Here is a 20,437-nt window from a genome sequence, read left to right on the forward strand (position 1 = left end):
GTCTTCCCACTCTCTCTGGTGGTGTTGTTTTGTTGTTTTTTTTTACTGTGGTTTGCCCTCAAAGCAATTTGCGGGTGCAAAAAACAAAGAGGAGCTTGTTAGGAGCTCACAATCAATAGACTGTGATTATAACTCTGTTGACTGAATGGGAAAGAAAGACGGAGAGAGAAAGATAACGAGAGCTAGAGGGAAGTAAAATAATATGTCTGTGTGGTTTGTCATCTCTGTATTTATGCGCATGAATGGGTATTTGTGCCATCTGTGTGTCTGTGTATGTGTGTTTGTCTTTGTGTACGGTAGAGGACAGTAGTGTGTACAACAGAGAAAATCAGAAAATAGTTGCATTTATGAAGCTGGGATTGGGCAGTTTCGCTAGAAAAGTGACTCAACTGATTAACTGATTATGAAATAGTTGTATAAAAAGACAAAAAAGAAATCAAGAGTTACAATGTACGTGTTTAGGGCATATAAAAATATGAGTGCTCTCTTAAAATTCTACATTTAGCAATTTATACTAGTTGCAGGGCTGAAAGGTCACTTCCAAGCAGTGAGGGGAGTGAGGTTGGTTGGTTTATCAGTAGCTTAGTCAGTGTGTTTATTCAACATTTGTTATTGAGAAAGATACCTTAATAATTACTGGCCAGGATGTCATCCGGTATGGATATTCATGCAGCATATAAAATGAATTTGTGTTGGATTCAGGGTTCTTCGGTGTATTATTTCATTTGATTCCTCACCCAAAGAGGCATACTCTCCAGCTATGGCTCACCAGGGAAGCGTGCCTTTTTTAATATTATACCAAGACTGTGGGTTGTAGAGATCTGGATATTTTCCTCCCCTCCTCATCTATTGTGACAGCTACAAGACCACAGAAGAATAACCTGACAAGGGAAGAAATCAAGTTGTAGTAGCCAGGAGTGGGTAAAAAAAATCTGCTTTTGCGTGGCACTGACGCTGGAAAGTTGTACAGTGGTCTAAACTGTTGTGTCTACCTGCGCTGACATGTGGCTTACTGCTGCTGGTGTGTGGGCGCATAGTGGATATCTTATTGCCATCCCCATCCCATCAAATTTGGTGTGGAGCTTTATACAGTTTAGGATGGATTTTTTTAGTTTTTGATGACCCCTTGACCTTTCCTCTTGTGCCACCGTCAGGCCCCAAATTTATTTTTTACTTACTAATCTAATAGGCAGATTTCTGTGCACCATAATGCCATTTTGGCCTTTCCTCTACCATTATCCTCAGGACAAACTTTACTTTTTTAGGCCCACTGTTGGAGCTTTTAGCCATCGCCATATGTTTGTTGCATCCTTAACTTTAGGATTTTGGAGCGTAGTGAACATTAAGGGAATGTAGAGGAGCTCTACGCGTTGAGTCTTGATAAACATAACTGCTGTCTTTGTATCACTTGCCCCAGTGGATCAATCTTACTTCGTTAAAAGTACTGTAAGCATCATAGTGGAGATAAGAGTTTTTCTCATGAGCTAGCATTTCTCTTCTCGTCTCAATAGGATGTTTCTACCCCCACCTTGTCCCTAGTGGCACTTTTCCCATTCTCCTTCTTGTCTCTCTCATCATTTGTTTTCTCTTTCACTTAGCTGAAGAGGATAAACATGTGGGAGGTGATTTTTCCGTTGACCTTTTACCTCTTCCACCATCTGAAAACACTCTGAAAACTCCAACTCTTTGTACTGTTTTTTGCCAGAAAACAGTTTAGGCAATGTAAAATGGAGCGCAGAAGCTGATAGAGGCTGTCAGTCTCCCCAGCAGTTTTCTTGTTTGTTTACAGTACAGTTCTTTAAAGCCTTTTACTTAATGTGTACCTTTAATGTGAAACGGTGAAAACCTACTGCAGCCTTTCCCATCCTGTCTTATAGAACCACTTTCCTGAGGCAGCCGGGAACCATTTGCACCATTTCTTCATTTCTATCCCCTGCAGTCCTGCTCCTGCAGCACAACCCAGCCCCGTATCACTTTCCCGCTGGCCTGTCCATCACTGGCACAAGGCCCCCGCTTAGCAGCAGAGAAAGTCCTCGGGGTCAGCTCATAATGGACCTAAATGCAGCTCATTATCCTGATAAGGCAGGGGCGGTGGCTGGGCAATGGCTGCCTGACTGGCTGGATGAAAGCCACACAGCTTTGACAGGTAGACAGAGCTAGATACAGCCATGGCGGCTATCTGATGGACCCGGCTGACAGATCCAGTTGCACCGGCCTGCTGCTCTGAGGCAATGGAAAGGGATGGAAACTGGACGCCGCAGAGCCACACAATGATATCCAATTCTGGCCCTCTGCTGTGTGATGGAGTTTTTGATGAGACTTGCCTTCCCTCCGGGTGTGTGCTCGTTTTTAATTCATGGTTTGTCTTGTCGGGGGGGTGGGTGGGGGTTGAGATTGGGTCTGTAGTTGTTTGTTGATAATTTATTGCATTATCAACAGGACTGAGATGTTTTTTGTTTTAGTTTTTGATTAGTATTTTTTTACAGTATGAATAGACTTTTTTAACTTCTACTCTATGTCCTTATATAACCAGCAAATAAAAAAGTTTATTTAGTCAGTGTTTTTCATGAGTTGAAGACAAAAATCTACCTGGCAAGTGAAGTTCTTTTATTTTGTCTCATGAAAATCAACTTGTTGGTGTCTTTCTATTTAAAACAAATTGATATTTTTGATCATTAGACCCTTGCTGTAAATGTGGACTTTTTCATGGATTTATTACATCGTTAAACTGCCAGAGTGCAAGGTTTTTGTTGTGCACTCGTCGTGGATTATTTTTACCACAGACATTCTCTTTGAAAATGACAGAAATGATGAGAGTCTAACTTATTGATACATATACAGTTGTAACTTTTCATTGTACTAGCAGTCTGAGAAAGATCTACATAGTGTAGGCCGGCAGGCCAGCGGATAGTAAAAGGTTAAATAGTGGTGTAACTTCCCTGATGGTTAACAGATCGATATGGCAGCCCAATAGTTCAGTTTCCATCATTTAAGATTTTATGTCTGTATATGAAAGTGAATTATTTGATAAGATTTTTTGCAGTGTACGTGTCAATGCATCGCTCTCTCTGACTGTGGTTTAGTCACAGTTGGTGGAAGGCCACATTGCCATGTTGCTATCAGTCCTAACCATCAGGCAGGAGGAGGCGTGGGGGGGAAACTGTCAACAGCCTCAGGCCCCCGGGCATCTAAGTAGCCACAGATTCTCTTACTGCCAGATGTCAGCCATAACAGCAGCACCACACACTCTCTCTCTCTCTCACAAATCAACTTCTCTCTCCGTCTCTCTCACCCATAACAGTATCCTCTCTCTCTCCTCTCTGCCCTTAGGTGTGTCAGTGTGGAGTTTCTCTTTGTGTGTGAATGTGTATAATTGTGTATGTGAGGGTGTGTGTGTAGATACGCCCGGTGGGGACATGTTGGGCCGATGCCGACTTTCCGTCAGTGGGCGTTTGGCAGCCCCGGTGCGGCAGGATACGAGGGCATGAGTGTCATACAATGTACAAATCTGACTCCTCTCTCTCGCCTTTGGCACACAGTGCTCTCGTATAGGGTGACAGGGTAAGAGATAGCCGCAAGTGGTACACTTTGGGCACCACGCACACAAAAACATACTCTTCTGTCCTCCTGACATACAGTATGCAGCACACACAAGCAGGACACATAAGGAAAAAATGCACGTGCGCACAGAGGCTAAACGCACCGGTAGAAAATGATTGCACACACACTGATACCTGCTCATTTTTCATGGTTTTACACTTGACAATATACACTTTACCCAGCTTTCAAAAAGGGGAGGCGTTTTGAAGGTAAGGAGGTATGTGCCTTGATAAAAGACTGGTTGTTGAATGGGTATTATGCTTCTCAGCATATTTTACCATAATTGCTCACAGCCATAATTTTGACAAAGCGTTCCTTGTGAAGTTAGGAATTTGCCATCTCCACGATACCCAGGCGCATATATGCTACCTGCACGCCTTTTTTGAACAGGCTTACAGTGTGCTTAAGCAGACAAGGAAATGTTTTTTCTTCTCGGATGGTGATCTTGAGGGCTCTTTGATTGTCTGCTGCCAGCCCGTCCTCAAAAGTCCCCTATAGTTACGTTTGAGTGACAGATGTAGTGGTGGTAGTAATTATGACCCAGAGAAGCGACACAGTGCAGGTGACACCAATAAAAGGTAACAAATTTCCATAATTGGAGGTGGCAGGTTGGGTGAATGGCTAGATAGATAGGAAGATGGATGGCAAAAATTGAATTTAACTGCAGGAGATTGCTCTTCGCTTCTGGTTTCCAACAAGAAAGTAGTGCCTTTAACCCACACCATGTTTCAAGTGATCATTTTTAACCCAAACCATGATCTTTCCCTAACCCTAACCAAGTGGTTTTTGTGCCTAAACCTAACCAGACCTCAACCACAGTTTCGTCACACTATAAAACATAATTATTTTTTAACGGTGATTTGTAACGGTTTTTGAAAGCACCGCTAGAGGCAACATATTAGAAAACACTCCTATGGGTTGTTCTTGGTCGTTCTGGAGTGCATGGCAGCATACTAGAAGACACTCCTATGGGTCGTTTTGGAGTGCATGGTACAAACGACCTATGTGGTAATTATGAGGATGTGTTGCTGCTGCAAACTCGCTCCCATCCACACCTTCATAAGATGTAAAATACTTAATTACAGCTTTCTTTCAGACGTACAATTACAGTTGACTGGCTTTGGTCTTTTTTTTTTACACCCACCAACAAAGTCATGGAATATCACATAAAGTCTCATCTGTTATTTCAACTTGAATCCAAGCCAAGTTACATCTTTAAAATATGAGTATGACTGATATTCTCTGAAATCATTAGCATTATTTAAATGAAATCTAGCCGGGAGGACAGATGAGGGGGGTGTTTTGATGTGACAAAAGTGACCTACACTCTCTATTTCTCACACACATACGTATACATACGCACACAGACAACACCACCTCTGTTTCTCATATCACTCTCAAATAGCTCCTTGTTCACCTCTGATGAGAGAGGTGGGGGAGGTAGAGAGAAATGGCAAAAAAGAGACAGAGAAATGCGAGAAAGGGTGAGAGTTGACCTTTGGGTCTTGCTGAAGCAAGCTCTGTAAGTGAGGGGGCGGGTGGCTGAACTAAGTGGCTGATTCATTTCCCCAGAGACCCCCTTCCCCCAAGACTGCACACACACACACCCACACACACACACACACCCACGCATGCACACACACACACACACTTGCCGCTGTCGCCAAGTGCTTGCTCATGGGGGAATGTTGGGTCTCTGTAAATTAAAGAGTACGGTCTAGACCTGCGCTATGTGAAAAGTGCCCTGAGATAACTTCTGTTGTGATTTAGCGCTATATAAATAAAACTGACTTAACTTGACTTGACACACACACACACACACACACACACACACACACTCTCTCTCTCTCCTTCCCTTGTGCATGAGTCCAGTGAGCCAGGTGCTGGCCTCTACAGAGATGGTAGCATGGCCTCTGGTGACTCCAAGGGAGCCCAGCTGGGGTGAAAGGTCACGGCAGAATCCTCCCACTGTCTGTCCGTGTGTGTTTTTGGCTGTGAAGACCACAGGCGGAGCCTCAGGAAATATGGCCATCACTGGGCTCTGCCTGACCTCTTGTCATTTTTTCATCTATTGACAACAGGAAGGAAAAGAAGAAAGGAGAAACTAAAGTCTGCAAAGTTCACTTGAGTTCACAAGTAGAAATGTGTCTGTAGGGCTGAAAGAAACAAGAGAAGTTGAAAATTGAGTTTGTGTCAGAGGAACAAGGGGTTATTTAAGGTCTAATAAAGTTGATTAGTCAGAGATATTTGCTCACTTGTATTGTGTTTAGATGTAAGTAAGTGCCATAGACTTGTAAGTTTGTGGTTTTGAATGTCATTGACTATATCTGTCAACCTGGCAACATTTACATTTCTTTCCACCCTATCTCTAAATACACTTTTCTATCAACTCCGTGTTTGTTCAAGACAAGGCCTCCAACATTCAGCATCACACGTATGAACTTGGCACGCAAATGAACTTGCTCTCCTCCCCCACTCCTTTTCCTTTTCCCCTCCCTCCCTCTCTCCATCTCGACATCCCTGCCTCCTCGATTTCCTTTCAGCTTGATGCTAAGTCAAGCAGCTGTTTTGTTTTGGGTTACGGTGAGTGACGCTCAGGTAACAAAAGCTCAATGCCGCCCCGTTTAGCGCTCTCCCTTGTGTCAACAGTGTTGCGAGGCAGATGCTAGCTGAGGCTGAGATACCAACGCGATGCTGGGAACATACAGACAGCACTGAGGGCTTTATAAATTAGAAATGATCACTTTGTGAATGACATAATGGTCATGAATTAGAAATGCTTGGCGAGGAACTGAAGACATGCGTTAGGCTTGTGTTGTAAATGTCTTTTGCTCTGTAATTATCTTTTTTGAAGCATTCTGGATGACAAGTCAATATTTCAGATGCAGAATTTTCTTTTTCTCACAAGCTATCTATGAATTTTGGGATTCATAGATAGTTCTTAACTTGAGTTTCCCATATTACAGCTTGCTCAGGCAGCAGTCATTTAATTTGAGCTGCTGTTACTTGTTTCAAACATACAGAAAATCTGAGTGAATATAAATGAAAAAAGGAAGGAAGGATTTATGAACAGAGTCATGGTTCGAAGGTTTCAGTTTCTGTCAGTGTTCCCGTATCCATATTGTAGCTGTATGTATTGGAGTTGTCTGTGAAAGTACATAACTGAAGAGTGAGGGCAATTTAGACCAGGCCCCCATTTGTAAGCATCTCTATAATTGGATTTGCTTTAGTGAAATACAATAGCAATAGTTGAATGGAAGTGCACAGTGTAAGACATACATTACACTGTAATGAAATAGCATTATCCAAGGGGGGCTTTGACACCAGTTTTATGAGTTTATAAGTAGCATGGAAAAAAACAGAAAGAGAATTTTCCTAGATCTGAAATAAAATGGGCCTGCTGAGACAGTCTGGGTAGACGTGGCGTAGTGTCATGAAAGTTGTACAGACATGATATTGACAAGGTTGCAAGCAGGAGACAGACGACAACAAACACTCAGGAGCATCTGCAGACTGAATAATTACAGACTGAACAGAGACAAAGATGGTAAAGACGCATGTGCACACACACACACACACATTGTGCGGTATGGTGGGGGTTTAATGATAAAGAGGGATAGACTTTACACACTCAAGCTCACCCCCCTCCACTCTGCGGCGGTTCCAAACAGAGACCCGAAAGATACTTCTCACAAAGATGCTGAGTGACAGGAAGAAAGAGAGAAAAGAGGCTCAAAGAGAAAGACGGAGTGGCACCTAGTAAAGGAAGAGACAGCGTGTCTTTACTACTTCCTGCTGCCTGGCAGCTGAAGCTGTGAGGAAGATCCTCGTCTCCTTCTGCCTCCTTTTAATTATGGCCAATTACAAGGCTAGCACGCCAGGACTTATTACACGGCAACCAAAGAGCCCCCCTTGAGTATGTTTGTGGGACCGAGGCACATATTATGGTGGTTTAGCGTAGCGAAATTTCCAAGACCCGAGCTCCGAGGGGCCTTTGCAGTTCTCTTTTTGTGGTTTTAATGAGAACTGAAAGCATGAAAATGCTGCAGCAGAAGAAGGCCCCCCACTATAGATGAGCAGCACTCTTCCCTAGTTCACCACAGGCTAGCTTTCGAGGTAGCATGGACAATGCTCCTACACATGTGTCAGTACCTCAAACTATGTTATGGTAGCTGGTAATGTCTTTATCATAATTGTGCATGATGGAGGGTAAAGGGGCAAAGAGACAAAAGAGCTGAAATGGTGGTCCCAGAGATGTTGCATAATAGAAAGAGAATGAGATGAATTGGGACACCTATTGGTCATTATGTTCCTAATAGTCCTGCTGTGCAGAGCAGTATGGTATGTGTGTTCTTTGTGTATCCGTGTGTTAGTTTATGCATTATGTGGATGTATGCATGTTTGTTGAAGGCTAACTTAGACACTAATAAAAGAAGTTTACCTTTGGCCACAAGGATTATGCTGTTTTTTCTCTTCTTTGTAGATAAAGTCTAAATATATGGCGGTTAATGAGAAGCCAAGGTTCCATATCATTTACATTCTTCTGCTCATTATTTCAGCTGTTCATGTAAAGTGATATTTTTATTTAGTGGAACCTTCATTAGGGGATAAGGTAAAAGTAGCTGCTGAGTACATGATAGTTTGATCTGTTCTGAAAGTGTGACGTTACAGACTGATGAGATGTCTTAACTGACATAACTGTAATGTCTTGGATTCAGTCTAGACTGGACTTTCTTGCATACCATCCATTCCTTTTTTGTCTTTCCAATGTCTGGCCTGATACCAATTCTGCAGAACAGAACGACTCACAATATCCCTAATAGTAAAAAAAATATTTATTTATCGGGTATTTTCTTCAACCAGATGCCACCTTGTCATAAATAAGAAAGCAAACAAATGGCACGCAGATACTTAAGAGTTTCACGCTTGTCTTTTGGATCAAAAAAATTTACTTCTTGGCACACGTAACGCGGTACGTCCCTCCTCCAGTTGGCAGGTGTAAATAGGGCTGATTAAGGCCTCTTGGCTCTTTTGTGGCTTTGAGTGTTTGGACACCTCCTTGGCATGAGGTGTGAGGGCACGACTGCTGCCGAGTGCCAAGCTTGTGTGCCGGTGACACGGATTCAACAGAGGAAGGCTTGTCATGTGCCAGCGTGTGACAATACAGCGTGATGTCAGGTGGGTGGTCACTCCATTAGGCCACGTCATTCCCTCCATTCTGTAAGTTTATAGCGTCTGACGATGTGGTGACTTCACATCATCCATAAACACTGACTTAACTCACCGAGTAGAGTTTTCCCCCTTATTATGTCTTTAATGTCACGCACTTGTCGTGGTCTCATCGATGCCATGTAGGGTGTGAACGAAGTTACGGCAAGTCCTCATAAATCATACAATTAATAAAATATTATATACTTAGCCATGAAGCAAAAGAGCTAAATTCAATTAGATTAAGAATACAAAAATAACTAAATGTAAAGTGGGTTCGCCTACAGTGAGCTACAGCTAATAAATTTCCCTTTTTGCTTCTTTTTCTTTCCTTCCTTCCTACCTTCTCCCAGGTGCAAGCTGGTCTTAGCATTAGCTTTTAGTGGTGCCGGGAGATGTCAGTGGCACAGCATGCAAAGACAAAGCACCCTCTGATATTAAATCACCTCATCTCCAACTCACTGGGCCAGTTTTTGGGGAGGAGGCGGGGGTTCCCAGAGTCTGTAGGGCATTTTGGGCCCCTGATTTATACCCCTGTGCTGCATAAAACAGACGAATGGCTCACAATAAGAAGAACATTGTTAAATCTGCTGTGAAGGAGGACTGAGCAAGAGAGAGGAAGGAGAGGAGGATAGATTGAAGGAGAAAATAAAACAGGTTAAGGAGACCTGTGGAGATACCCAGTGAACCGGTGCCAGAGCTGTTATACTTTTAGTGGGCTTTAGCTTATTTATGTGATAAAAACAGGATTTGAACTGCATTTGAACCACAGAGATTAAAAAAGAATTCCCAAATTGCTATCTGTCTCTACTACTTTCTCAATGCTTTCACATATTTCCTTTTGATCCTCTACAAAAAAGTTTGAGCTAAAATGTGTCTGTGGTGACCTTTGATGCTTTTGTGTGTGAGCAAGAGCCCACACTTGTCTGTTTTTGAACAAACAAGTGGCAGATTTAGGCTCCACCCCTGCCCTTTCCATAGTGTGGAAACCACTCCAACAGGAAGCTCACACCAAACATTAACGGGGCTCTGACGTCAGTTACTCACCACACATCCCGCTTGTCACCAAACTTCAAAACACCCCACTCATTCTGTAAGTGCTGCATTTAATTTTTAACTTTTTTTTTTTTTTTGCAACATCCCCCCTCCCTTTTTTTTTTGAAATTAATTTCTGTCATTCTTATGGTAGATTTTTTTTCTCTGTCTGCCTATTTGTCTCTCTCTCTCCCTCCCTCTCTGTCACATAAACACACACACATTCCCCAGACTGAGCTCATCTAATCGGCATCTTATCAGCCATCTTGTGAGCGTGCCGTTGTTATGACTAGAGTTGTTTCTATTCCCAGAATAGGGCTGACACTGAAATAGAACATTCCCATGTAGCCTCTGCATCTAGTCGTTCAAACATTCCTCCAAATACCACTTTCAGTAAATCATCATCATCTCTTCTCGGCTCATCCCTGAGAGCATCACTCCTACAATATTTGAATTGAAAGCCACGAGATTCTTGTGTGAAAAACAAATCAGCCGTGCCAAGATGAGATTCTTATTAGGCTGGGAAACAATACGTTCTTCATAGCTGTGCCTGAGTCATTTTCATGTGGGATCTGTAAATGTTTAGCTTAATATAAATGCAGATGTTTTGAAACAGTTGCACGTATATCATTTGCACTTGCCTAGGCATGAAGCAGTCTGAACTTTAGAGCTCCCTTGTATCATTATTAAAAAAAAAGCCTCCTTTGTTTTCGATTTTCAGAAAGTTTCCTAATTAACTCAATGTTTACGTCTAAAGTATTTTTCAGACATCGCTCTCTTCATTCATTTGCTCAAGTAATGGCTTTTTGTCGCTCAGACATTGTTGTCTTTTATGTTAATGTTCCTTACAGCTTTATTCAGACATGACAGGACATTTACAGAAGGAGTGGTATTTGGCAACCGGTTCACAAGAGGGAGCAGAACAGCAGTGAGTTACAAATGTTCAAATGTTTGTTATTTCACAGGCTTTCAGTGCGTATTTAACCTATTTCACCCGATTGCATCATGATGGGATGATGATGGAAATAGTCTCTATATATACTGTATATATGAGTGTTTCCTGGTTTATTGAGATGATTTTATTTTCTTTGTGCACAAGGGATGAAGACTGAGATAATACATTTATTATAGTTATCTTAGAAGGCAGAACGAGGCACACATTTAATCTCTCTCGCTCTGAACGTTTTACCTCGTGCTTTTCTTTGTCTTTATGTTGATCAGATGGCTTTCCATTTTAGGCTTGTGGCATATTAAAAGTGTTACAGAAATGTTACAGGTCTGACTGAGAAGGATTGCTGGCTTGGTGCTTATTCATGACATGAGACTAACATGTTAAATTGCCGTCAGATTGAAGTAAAGACATGCACGTCTCCAGCTTACAATTTAACTAGTGTTCCTCTATTTTTCTCCCTGTCCCCTTCTTTTTCTCCTCTCCACCGTCAAACCCACTTTCAACATGTGGCCTCTCGTACAAAAACTCACACACTAATGGTCCTGGCTACTGGTGCGTGAGAAAAACAATGAGTCAGAGGTCTGACATTGGTCTTCTCCACCTGATGGAGCTTTTGAAGGGGGCAGGGGTAGTAGCCAGTGAGTGCGGAGCCCGGAGAGCTGAGGGGGGCTCACGGAGCAGCAGGCAGCCTTTTCCTCCCCTAAACCCCATAACTCCATCTTGGGTCATGAGCTAAGGGAGCGGCAGGCACGTGCCACAGGAGCGCTGGAGGCTCCCCCCCACCCCCCCACCCCCGGCCCCACTGTTGCTTTTGGACGATGTGGCAGCGCTATCCTGCTATTGAGCCGGACCCGGTGTCAAGTTCTTCAGGGGGCCTCCAAGATGAGTCGATGAGATTTTGTACAGGTGCCGGTGCCTGAGCAAACGCACACACCGTACACACAGACGTGATGCTCAGGAAGATTTGCACAGCTGTGTGAAGGGGACCCCTCCCTTGCCAAACGTAGCGGCGGCCCTCTGTGAAGCACACTCCAACACACACAGATGATGAGGGGCTGCTCCTCACCGGCACACTGCTCACCAGGCAGCACAGGAAAAATAAAGTTCAAGGGCCTGGCTCGCTCCTCTATTACATTAATTACTTTTATGTGTTTATTCAACTCACACTAAAAAGGAGTCTCTAGATATTACTCTTGTATATTTCAGTCATGCTAGTTTTCCCTCTCTTTCATGGTTTAGGATGACATCTGACATTTGACTTTTGTGTAGTTCTGTGGTGATCAAAAGTGTGTGTGTGTCAATATAACTACATCCATCCATGTGCATAGTACATGCAAAGTGTGTATGACTGTCAAAAAGGATCGACCCAGTTGGTTAAGAGGCAGTGCTGGTGTCTCCTTTGTCCATACAGGTAATCAGCTCCTGACACATGAAGTAAGTGGAAATTTCCTGCCCTTTTTTTAACAGATCTCGATCTGGGAAATGACTCGTCATTGAAAGCTGCAGCTGCATGCCTCACTGCCATTCACTGGGCAAAGCAGCAGCACTGGAACATCTGTCTCTCTGTTTGTGTCTCTTTCTTCTCCTTCACACTACCAGCCCTCTCTCTTTTCTTTTCTTCTTGATCTGTTTCCTCTAATGTCTCTCTTTTTTTTTTTTTTTTTTTTACCATTTTCCATCTGTCCTCACTGTTTGTTTTTTACCATCTTCTCTTTATTTGACTTACATTATTGGAAAGACTGTTGCAAAAACAGTGGATAGAAAATGTACAAAACCAACACTGGCAAATTCAACATTCATCATTCAAATTATAAAGAAATCATAGTGAGATCTTTAAATACGCAATGTAACGGCGCATACTTAAGTCTTCGTCAGAGCAGCCATATACATGTACATGAAATTTCCTTCTGCCAAGTGTAACAAGTAAAGTAGCGACAAAAAAATGTACAACAGCATTAAACAAGTACAAGACAATGAGTAAGCTCATTCCAAAAAAAGGCACGTTTGAATCCACGTGCATCCATTCTCCGTTTGCGTGAAGCACAGTATGAATTTAGTATGTTTTGAAAGCATTAAATTGAACAAAAAAACATTCATCAAAAACATTCTCTATAGTGGTCTTTCTGTCTTCACTCTTTACACATACACAAGCACCCTCTTATCCACAAAAATGAAGAGATCAAAACCACAACACACATATCATGCCGCCCTCCACACAAACACACTCGCACACACACTCGCACACACACACACTCTCTGTCCATGCATTTTTGCCATTCACCACTCCGCACACCCCTCCCCACCATCCATCCAGCCCACTCCAGATGTGCAAGGACAGAGGGAGCCCAGTCATATTCAGTCAGTCACTTTCTACCCAGAGTGAAAGTGAAACACCACCTGTATGTCTGTCTGCATGCGTTTCAATAGCCAGAGCCATAACCCTCAGCTTTCACCGCAGGCCAGCCAGAAAGCCTCGCTGATGGCTTCCCAAGCTGGAGGACAACGAGAGTGAGGTGATGTAGAGAGAGAGAGAGAGAGAGAGAGAGAGAGAGAGAGAGAGGTCTTTACACTGCAGAAAGCCTAATGTCATCAACTTGTTTTGTCTACCATTGAGTTGTAAAAGTTTTATTTTCTTGAAAGAACCTGGAAAATCTGCCAATGCGATGAGATAATTTGAACCTGTTTTCAGTGAAAATAGGCATGTTTAAAAAATTTCTTCAATCAAGGATCATTTTTACAAAGTTCAGTTTTAAATAATATTACTGCTCTGGCAGATTTTTACACTACTTTGGCAGTAGTGTACTTAACTACAGTTATGCCATTAAAGCAGATCTAAATTTAAAAAGTTTGAGCCATAATGAATGGTCAGGAGGCCAGGGGGATGGGGGTGGTGGTGGTGGTGGTGGGTGGAGGGGGAGGGGGGTTGAGAAATACAAGGATAGTGTGATTGAGGAGCTGAGGGAAATAAAGAGAATGAAGATTTATGGATTGTATTAAAAAAAAGAGTTTAACAAAAAAATCAGGGAGAGCTTATTCAGTGAAGAGAAAAAGAAGTTCACCTAGAAACACGGAGGTGAGAAGGAAGTAGAAGAAAACAAACAACATACTTCTTCTGCCATCCCCCTGAGTATCCCTCTCTCTCCTCCCTCCTATACTCAGCCCCTGCAGGCCCCAGCAGAGTGGCGATCCAACACCATGCTTTATAGCCCACTGGGACCAGGCCTAAATCTGATACTGGGCCTCTTAACACACACATAAAGTCAGCACATCCCTCAGCCCGGCAAAGACAGTCCATATCCCTTCACCTTTATGACAATAGTCATTTTATCTGCGTGCCTTTTGGATGAAGCTATTCTTGAATCTGTTACTAAGAGTATGTAATGTATAAAGAATATTTTAATAAGTCAGATGTAACCAGGAAATTTGATGATGTAACGCGAAGTAAAACACTGGATGAGTAGAAAGAGAGCTGCCCAGTGTTATCCCTCTCCAGTTACACACTTTAGAGGTTCTCGCCTGCTCGTGAGCACTTCAGTAATAAAGTTCTGCTTATTCACTTATTCACTTACGTCATTTAGACTGAGTTCAGACCAACAATAGCACTGTGTCAAAAAAACAACTTTTTTTTGGCTTTTTTTGTCCCTAAACTTGTGAGTAACAGCAGGAGTAGCACAATGCTAAATGCACGGTAAACAGTACAAGGTATTGTACCTGGTATCTGCCTGTGCACATACTTGAATTGCCAAAACGGTGAGTTGGCTGATCCACTGTAGCAAAACTTAAAGGTGTAATGTGTAAGAATTGGCCAGAATTTTAGTTCAGAACATTCCCAAATTACTTAAAATTATAAACAGAATGTGAAGAAATAACAGTTTTGACGTTATGTCAAAGACCTATATGTATTATGTTGCAGAGATATCTCCTGAAGTTAGCATGCTAACCAGCTAGCTTCGGATACAAAATACCATTTTGTACCTGAGGGGCAATACTGAGTCACTGTAGCGTCCAGTCTGCCCTCAGTCCAACATGAGAGGAAGAAGTGAGTGCTGCCCAGTAATGTTGGAGCCAGGCTGAATGCTGTTGAAATATTCTCTGTAGGACTGTTGATATGTCACTTTATTAAGTTTTAATATCTTTTCAGGAAAGGAAGTAACCATTCAGATTCCCGATATGTGGTCAGTTCATCCAAATAACGCCTGTTTGTAAAGTTGCACTGACATTGTTGGAGCAGCAAACGCTGGCTGGGGAGACATCAGCTGGTCATGTCAGCTTATCTGACGTACCGGCTATGTGTAAACTGGCATGAGCCATTTGGCATCTTAGCAAATTGTAGTAAGCTGGATCGAGATTGAAATATCATACCAATAAATTAGGTCTGTGCTGGATTACTGTGTTGTAAAATGGCAGCAATTAGTGAAAAAATTATGCTGTGTGGCAGAAAAACTGCCGTTCTACCATTAGTGAGTTGTGTGACATGTTATGATTTACACCTACCCTGGGGGCATGTGTGTAACTATTTAGTTGTTACTTCATGTTATGTTGTAAATTATCTCTGTGGTGCAACCGCTTTCTGATCTGTGCAGCTCGTTTGTAATTTACCGCTGGCTCTCATGACTCTGTAGCATTTTGATATCTTGACAACGCCTTAGCACAGATTCACTGTAAACAGTGAGCTTCATGCTATATTCAGTGAGGGGTGGAGTGGCGTATGTGTGTGCGTGTGTGGTGGGGGGAGGGGGGAGTGATATGCTGCCCCCTATTTGTTTGGATCAGGTGGCCAATTCTTACACATTACACCTTTAAGGATAAACTTTGTTGCCAGACTACTTACCTCCTCTTCACACATACAAACTTAGAGTAGCAATCTCTCTCTTGCCTCTCACGAGTCTGCAGTTTATGGGCATGTTTAGCGTTAAGCACGTGATTCACTTACTCAGCTGTGATTGGACAGATATTTTTTCCCAATGCCACTATACTGGCATAGGACACATAGGCACATTTCTTCTAGCAGTGTGTTTCCACACACTGTTTTGCTTACTCAAGTCTCAGTAGCTTGTTAAAGTTATATACTTATATGTTATACAGTTTTGCTTGAAGTACTTTTACATAATTGAGTGTTGTAGAAAACAACTAGGTCTATGTGCTTCCTTTTTCCCAAGGGATTCAAAACAAGTGTGATCAGTCATCTTCAGGTTGTCAATCCTGCATGTCAGTATGTGCTCAGACTTGAACTTTCCTCCATTTCTTCAGATTGTGCCTCTGGGCAACTTTTTAAGTCTTGAATCACTTCAGGTAGCACCAGGATACTATGTGTGAACGGGGGGTTAGGCTTTAACCAGCTGGTCCACGGATTCAGACTGTAGATCTTGCTCTGAATGTCAGTTAGGTGTTTAAATGGCATTTACTGACTCACTGGAAGAGTGCTGAAATGTTCTCAGGTTTAAGATTGATACATTTGGTTTTAGGTGTTTAGCTACCAAACAGTCTAAACATCACACTGTTCTCACTTGAAATGGTAAAGTGGTTTGGTTAGGTTTGCTACACAATGAAGTGAAATATTTGTGGCAGCCCTGAAGAGATTCTTTACCTTGAAATGCTAAAGTTGTCTTTGACCTTGACATTGAAATAACAAGAGTGATAGCCCTTAAAGTTATTTACCATGCCAGAATTATCTTCATGGTTTGGATAAGTGACATACCCTCAGTAACGACCCAAGGTAAACAGTTTTCTCTTTATCACAGACATGAGTTACTTCTCAAGATTGTCGAGTGTTATCACAGGGTGAATGAGTCAGCATGCTTTCTCCAACTTGCGTTTGTGTAACAACTGTGCGATTAGCTCCAAACCCTCAGTATCAACCCACTGAAATCACTCTTTTGTCACTGCTTCCAAACAGTGGAGTATTTTAGCTAGAAGAAGGGGGTTGTATAGCAGATAGAGTGATTTTAATATGATCCTAATAAGTAACCACAACAGGTAGCAGGATTAAAGCATGTCATCAATTATTACTCCATCATTGCTCTCTGCTAACCGCTGAGCTAACTTACTAACTCCACAACAAATCTCAGAGTTTGCCACCACAAAGCCCAGGTCAAAAGGCCAGCGAGACAAACAAACCCTTGTCTCTCTTTCTGTTTGGACAAGGATTTGTTCCGGAAAAGCCTTCAATCTGTCTTCCTTCCTGAGGTGTTTATTTGCACTTGGGCTCCCACCAGCACCTCAGCTGTTTACAGTGTTTGTTTGAATCATTTCTATTTTATTTTTTGGAGAGAAAAAAAAGCTGTTTTTAGCTCAGTTATGTTTGGACAATGCCGGTTTGTTTCTTGACCTATAAATATTTCTAAACGGGCAGCCGGATAAACATCCTTCCCCATCATAGCATGTCAACCAATTAGCTAAAGGAAGTCATTGGTCCACAAGGTTTTTATTTGCATCATAGCCATGTTTCTTTTGCTAATAGCTGCGGTTTCATGTCTGACCTCACTGGGCAGAAGAAGTGTGAAAATGTTACCGCCACTTTTATTTTCCATGTAGTATGCTGGTCCACAGATGAATTCCTATGTCCTACTTTTTCTAAGTGGGGGGAAATCATTTCCCTCAGACAGTTAAGACAACTAATGTACAATATCAATATTTTCATATCCATGTGTCTTGATGTAATAGAAAGTCCCCTCCACTTCTGTCCCTCGCCTTCATTTCTGCTGTTTATTTTCCTAATAATGTAAAAGGGCTGCAACTAACATTTATTTTTTATGATTGATTAACCTGTTGATTATTTGTGGATAGTTTTTGAATCAATATAATAAGATATGAAAAAAATTAAACGTGTCAAAAAGCCCAAGGTGATGCCTTCAGATGTCCTGTTGACCAAGCTATAAATCCCCACATAAATTATTCTTATCAATAGTCAGTTATCATAAAAAAAACATAACATAAAAATTCATTTTCAGTAAACCAGCTAATAAAAATAATTGCCAAGTTGTTTCAACACTACATTGCACAACAGTGACATGAAGTTTGGCAATTTTGATTTGACCTGTTCACTGTTTGTATGCATATTCCTATGGGCCTAAGATAATTTTACTGTTGTAATCATAAAAATCTCCCTAGATAAGTGCTGGTATAATTCCCTAAAATGCAAATACAAATGAAGAAGATGCCTTGGGGAAGATTACTTCCTGTTAATCAGAGTGACTCATCTCTACCTGAATCAGCAGCTATCTAGTTGAGCTCCTCACAGATTAAAATCTTAAATTGTGGTTCTGGAGCTTGTAACTACTTCCGAGACATACTGTTTTCTCTCTGGTTTCCTCCACTCCTCATATGAGATCAGGCTCCTGGAGAAAAAAAATCATCCCAATTCTTCTTTAATCACAGAGCATGCACCCATGTACATTCTTAGGACACAGAAACATTATATTATTATTGATTAATTGCAATGTTAGCAGACTGGCAATTTAATGTCAGCCCACTGGATTTGAATGTTAGCAAAACTCCCAACATGTAAATGCAGATTGCATTGCAGATTCTTTTTATAAGTTTTAGTGAGTTTTTTTTTTTTAAATTCTGATTCATTCTGATTTTCATTGACACAAAGACTGACTGAAACCACTCTTGTCTTTTATGTGCACGTCCACGACTACCACCGGTCTTGTAGCATCCTCCCAGGTATTTAGTTGATGGTTCACTAGCGTGCTGGCAGGAGTGGTCCGGATGTTAGGGGTTGGCTACAGAGAGGTTAATCAGGATCAGAGCTCAGACCCTCTGGCCTTGTTCAGAACCAGCAAAGCATACAGCTCTCTGTTTTCACAATACACCCTGACTGCCATTAGTGCTGTGTCACCAGGCAAGGGTTGTGTATGTGTGTGACTGTATTTGTGTGTGTGAGCGAAAGCGTTATGAGTTTCCACAATCAGGAAGCTCTATACACGCACCTACATGCTTACGCATTCAGTCACATGAACTCACCCACACACACATTTTGGCGGGGATGAGTCTCATTAGCCACCTCCTGACTCAGGGTGTATTTTGAGGAAGACGGGGGCCAGTGGACCCTTGCTTACTCATGCCTGGATGTGACAAAACGTCACCGGCCTACTCAGACTTACACTTAAAGGCCATTGTGCGACTACTGTTGTCCTCCAAATAAGGCTATGTATTCACTTCGCTTCCCCCTCTGACTTTCAACCCTTTGGTGTCCTCAAGTAAATATTCAGCCAAGACACTTTCACATGTTGTATGTATGGAAGGAGATTGGAGATTATGCAATACAGATTGAACCAAGATGATTACGGTAATATTGGGATTTACAGGATTTTGCATCAGTGTGATAAAGTAGCTTGATTTATTGGGTATTTAATTCACTAGATTAACCAAAAACAAACAATCTCATCTGGATTTTTTCATATTTGAACAGTTTCTCGGTTGAATTTCCAGAAATGTGCTACATCACAATATACAGTATATTGCTATCACAATATAAGAAATAAATACAGACCTACAGTAATAGGAAGTCAAGTCAATCCAGAAGCATTTCAGTTGAAAGGTCATTTTCATCAACCTGAATTGAATGCTCTACTACAGTCAAATCAGGGCTGTATTAGCTGTCTGAAGTTACAGCTACTTCAAAGGGATCACTTCCTGCTGCAAATCACATGGAGGTATTTATTGTGAAGCAGTTGCAGGAAATTAATTTTATTTACTGGCAAGGTTGGCGCACTATTGTTGTTACTGACTCACAATTTGGATGAAAAGCAAGCAGGCAACAGTTGTTTAGTCTAGTTTTGGGAGGAGGTGAGGATATTTTCATTAGTGTCTTAAGTTCCACGTTGACAAAATGTAAGACTTGTCATTTTCACGGTCAAACTTACTTCAAAACAAAAGAAAAACAATGAATTTCTCTGCGTGCTTTTATTTCTACTTCATATTTATTTCTTATATATCCAGAGATGTGATCTTAGCTTGGAAAAGGTTACTGATCACCGCCCTAGAAGAGAAGATTTCCACAAGTTGGCAAAAAGCAGGCTCAGACTCAACAAAAGCATGGTGAGGAGGGTTTGATCTAGCAGAGATCACAGTGGAATACATCGGGCTCGCACCGCTGCTTCTGTCTGAGTCATGTTGCCTGGGGCGGCATGATAATGTGACCTCAAGTGGCGTGATGTGTGACACTGAGCTATTCCCTCCATTATAAACCACAATCTGTGAAGAGGAGTGGCATTCAGCCACCGTTGCCCGACTTGGGTGGCTTCCCCTCCCTTCTCATCCTCTGCTTTCATGCAGGAGAAAATTGCACAACATCAAATTAACCGAGTCTTCTTTTTTCCGTACTAAGTGATGAACACTCCATACATGTGGAAGTTTAATTTTCCTCTCACTCTATTCATCACAATTACCCACAAACCTGTTTTTTTCTCTATTTACTGAACCCAAAATAGACACAGCTTGGGGGGGAAGGTATAACTCATAGCACACACACTGTATATTTCCAGCGCGTCCTGTAGTAACTTTGGCGGCAGCCAAACATGTTTCTCTATTTCACGCTCTGACAGACAGTGGGCACAGTGTGCCAAGGTGGTGTGGTTGTTAAAAATAGAAAGAGTTAATTCAGCAGGGCAGGGACACTTGAAAAGATTTAGCTAC

General features: G+C 41.9%; 1 protein-coding gene across 4 annotated transcripts in view; it reads left to right on the forward strand.

Annotated features, from left to right (window-relative positions):
• Nucleotides 1–20,437, forward strand: part of kcnq1.2 (potassium voltage-gated channel, KQT-like subfamily, member 1.2) — a 185,288-nt gene that overhangs the window by 145,516 nt on the left and 19,335 nt on the right. Inside the window, exon 19 of one of the 4 annotated variants that reach the window (XM_067590337.1) lies at nucleotides 1,878–2,336. The exons of the other annotated variants lie outside the window; for them this stretch is intronic. Coding sequence (XP_067446438.1) covers nucleotides 1,878–2,018 — 141 coding nt within the window. The 3' untranslated portion in view covers nucleotides 2,019–2,336. Of the gene's footprint in view, nucleotides 1–1,877; nucleotides 2,337–20,437 lie in introns of those variants that run through there. 4 annotated transcript variants of the gene reach the window in all.

The sequence above is a fragment of the Thunnus thynnus genome, chromosome 5, assembly GCF_963924715.1.
Source record: "Thunnus thynnus chromosome 5, fThuThy2.1, whole genome shotgun sequence".
NCBI lineage: Eukaryota > Metazoa > Chordata > Actinopteri > Scombriformes > Scombridae > Thunnus > Thunnus thynnus.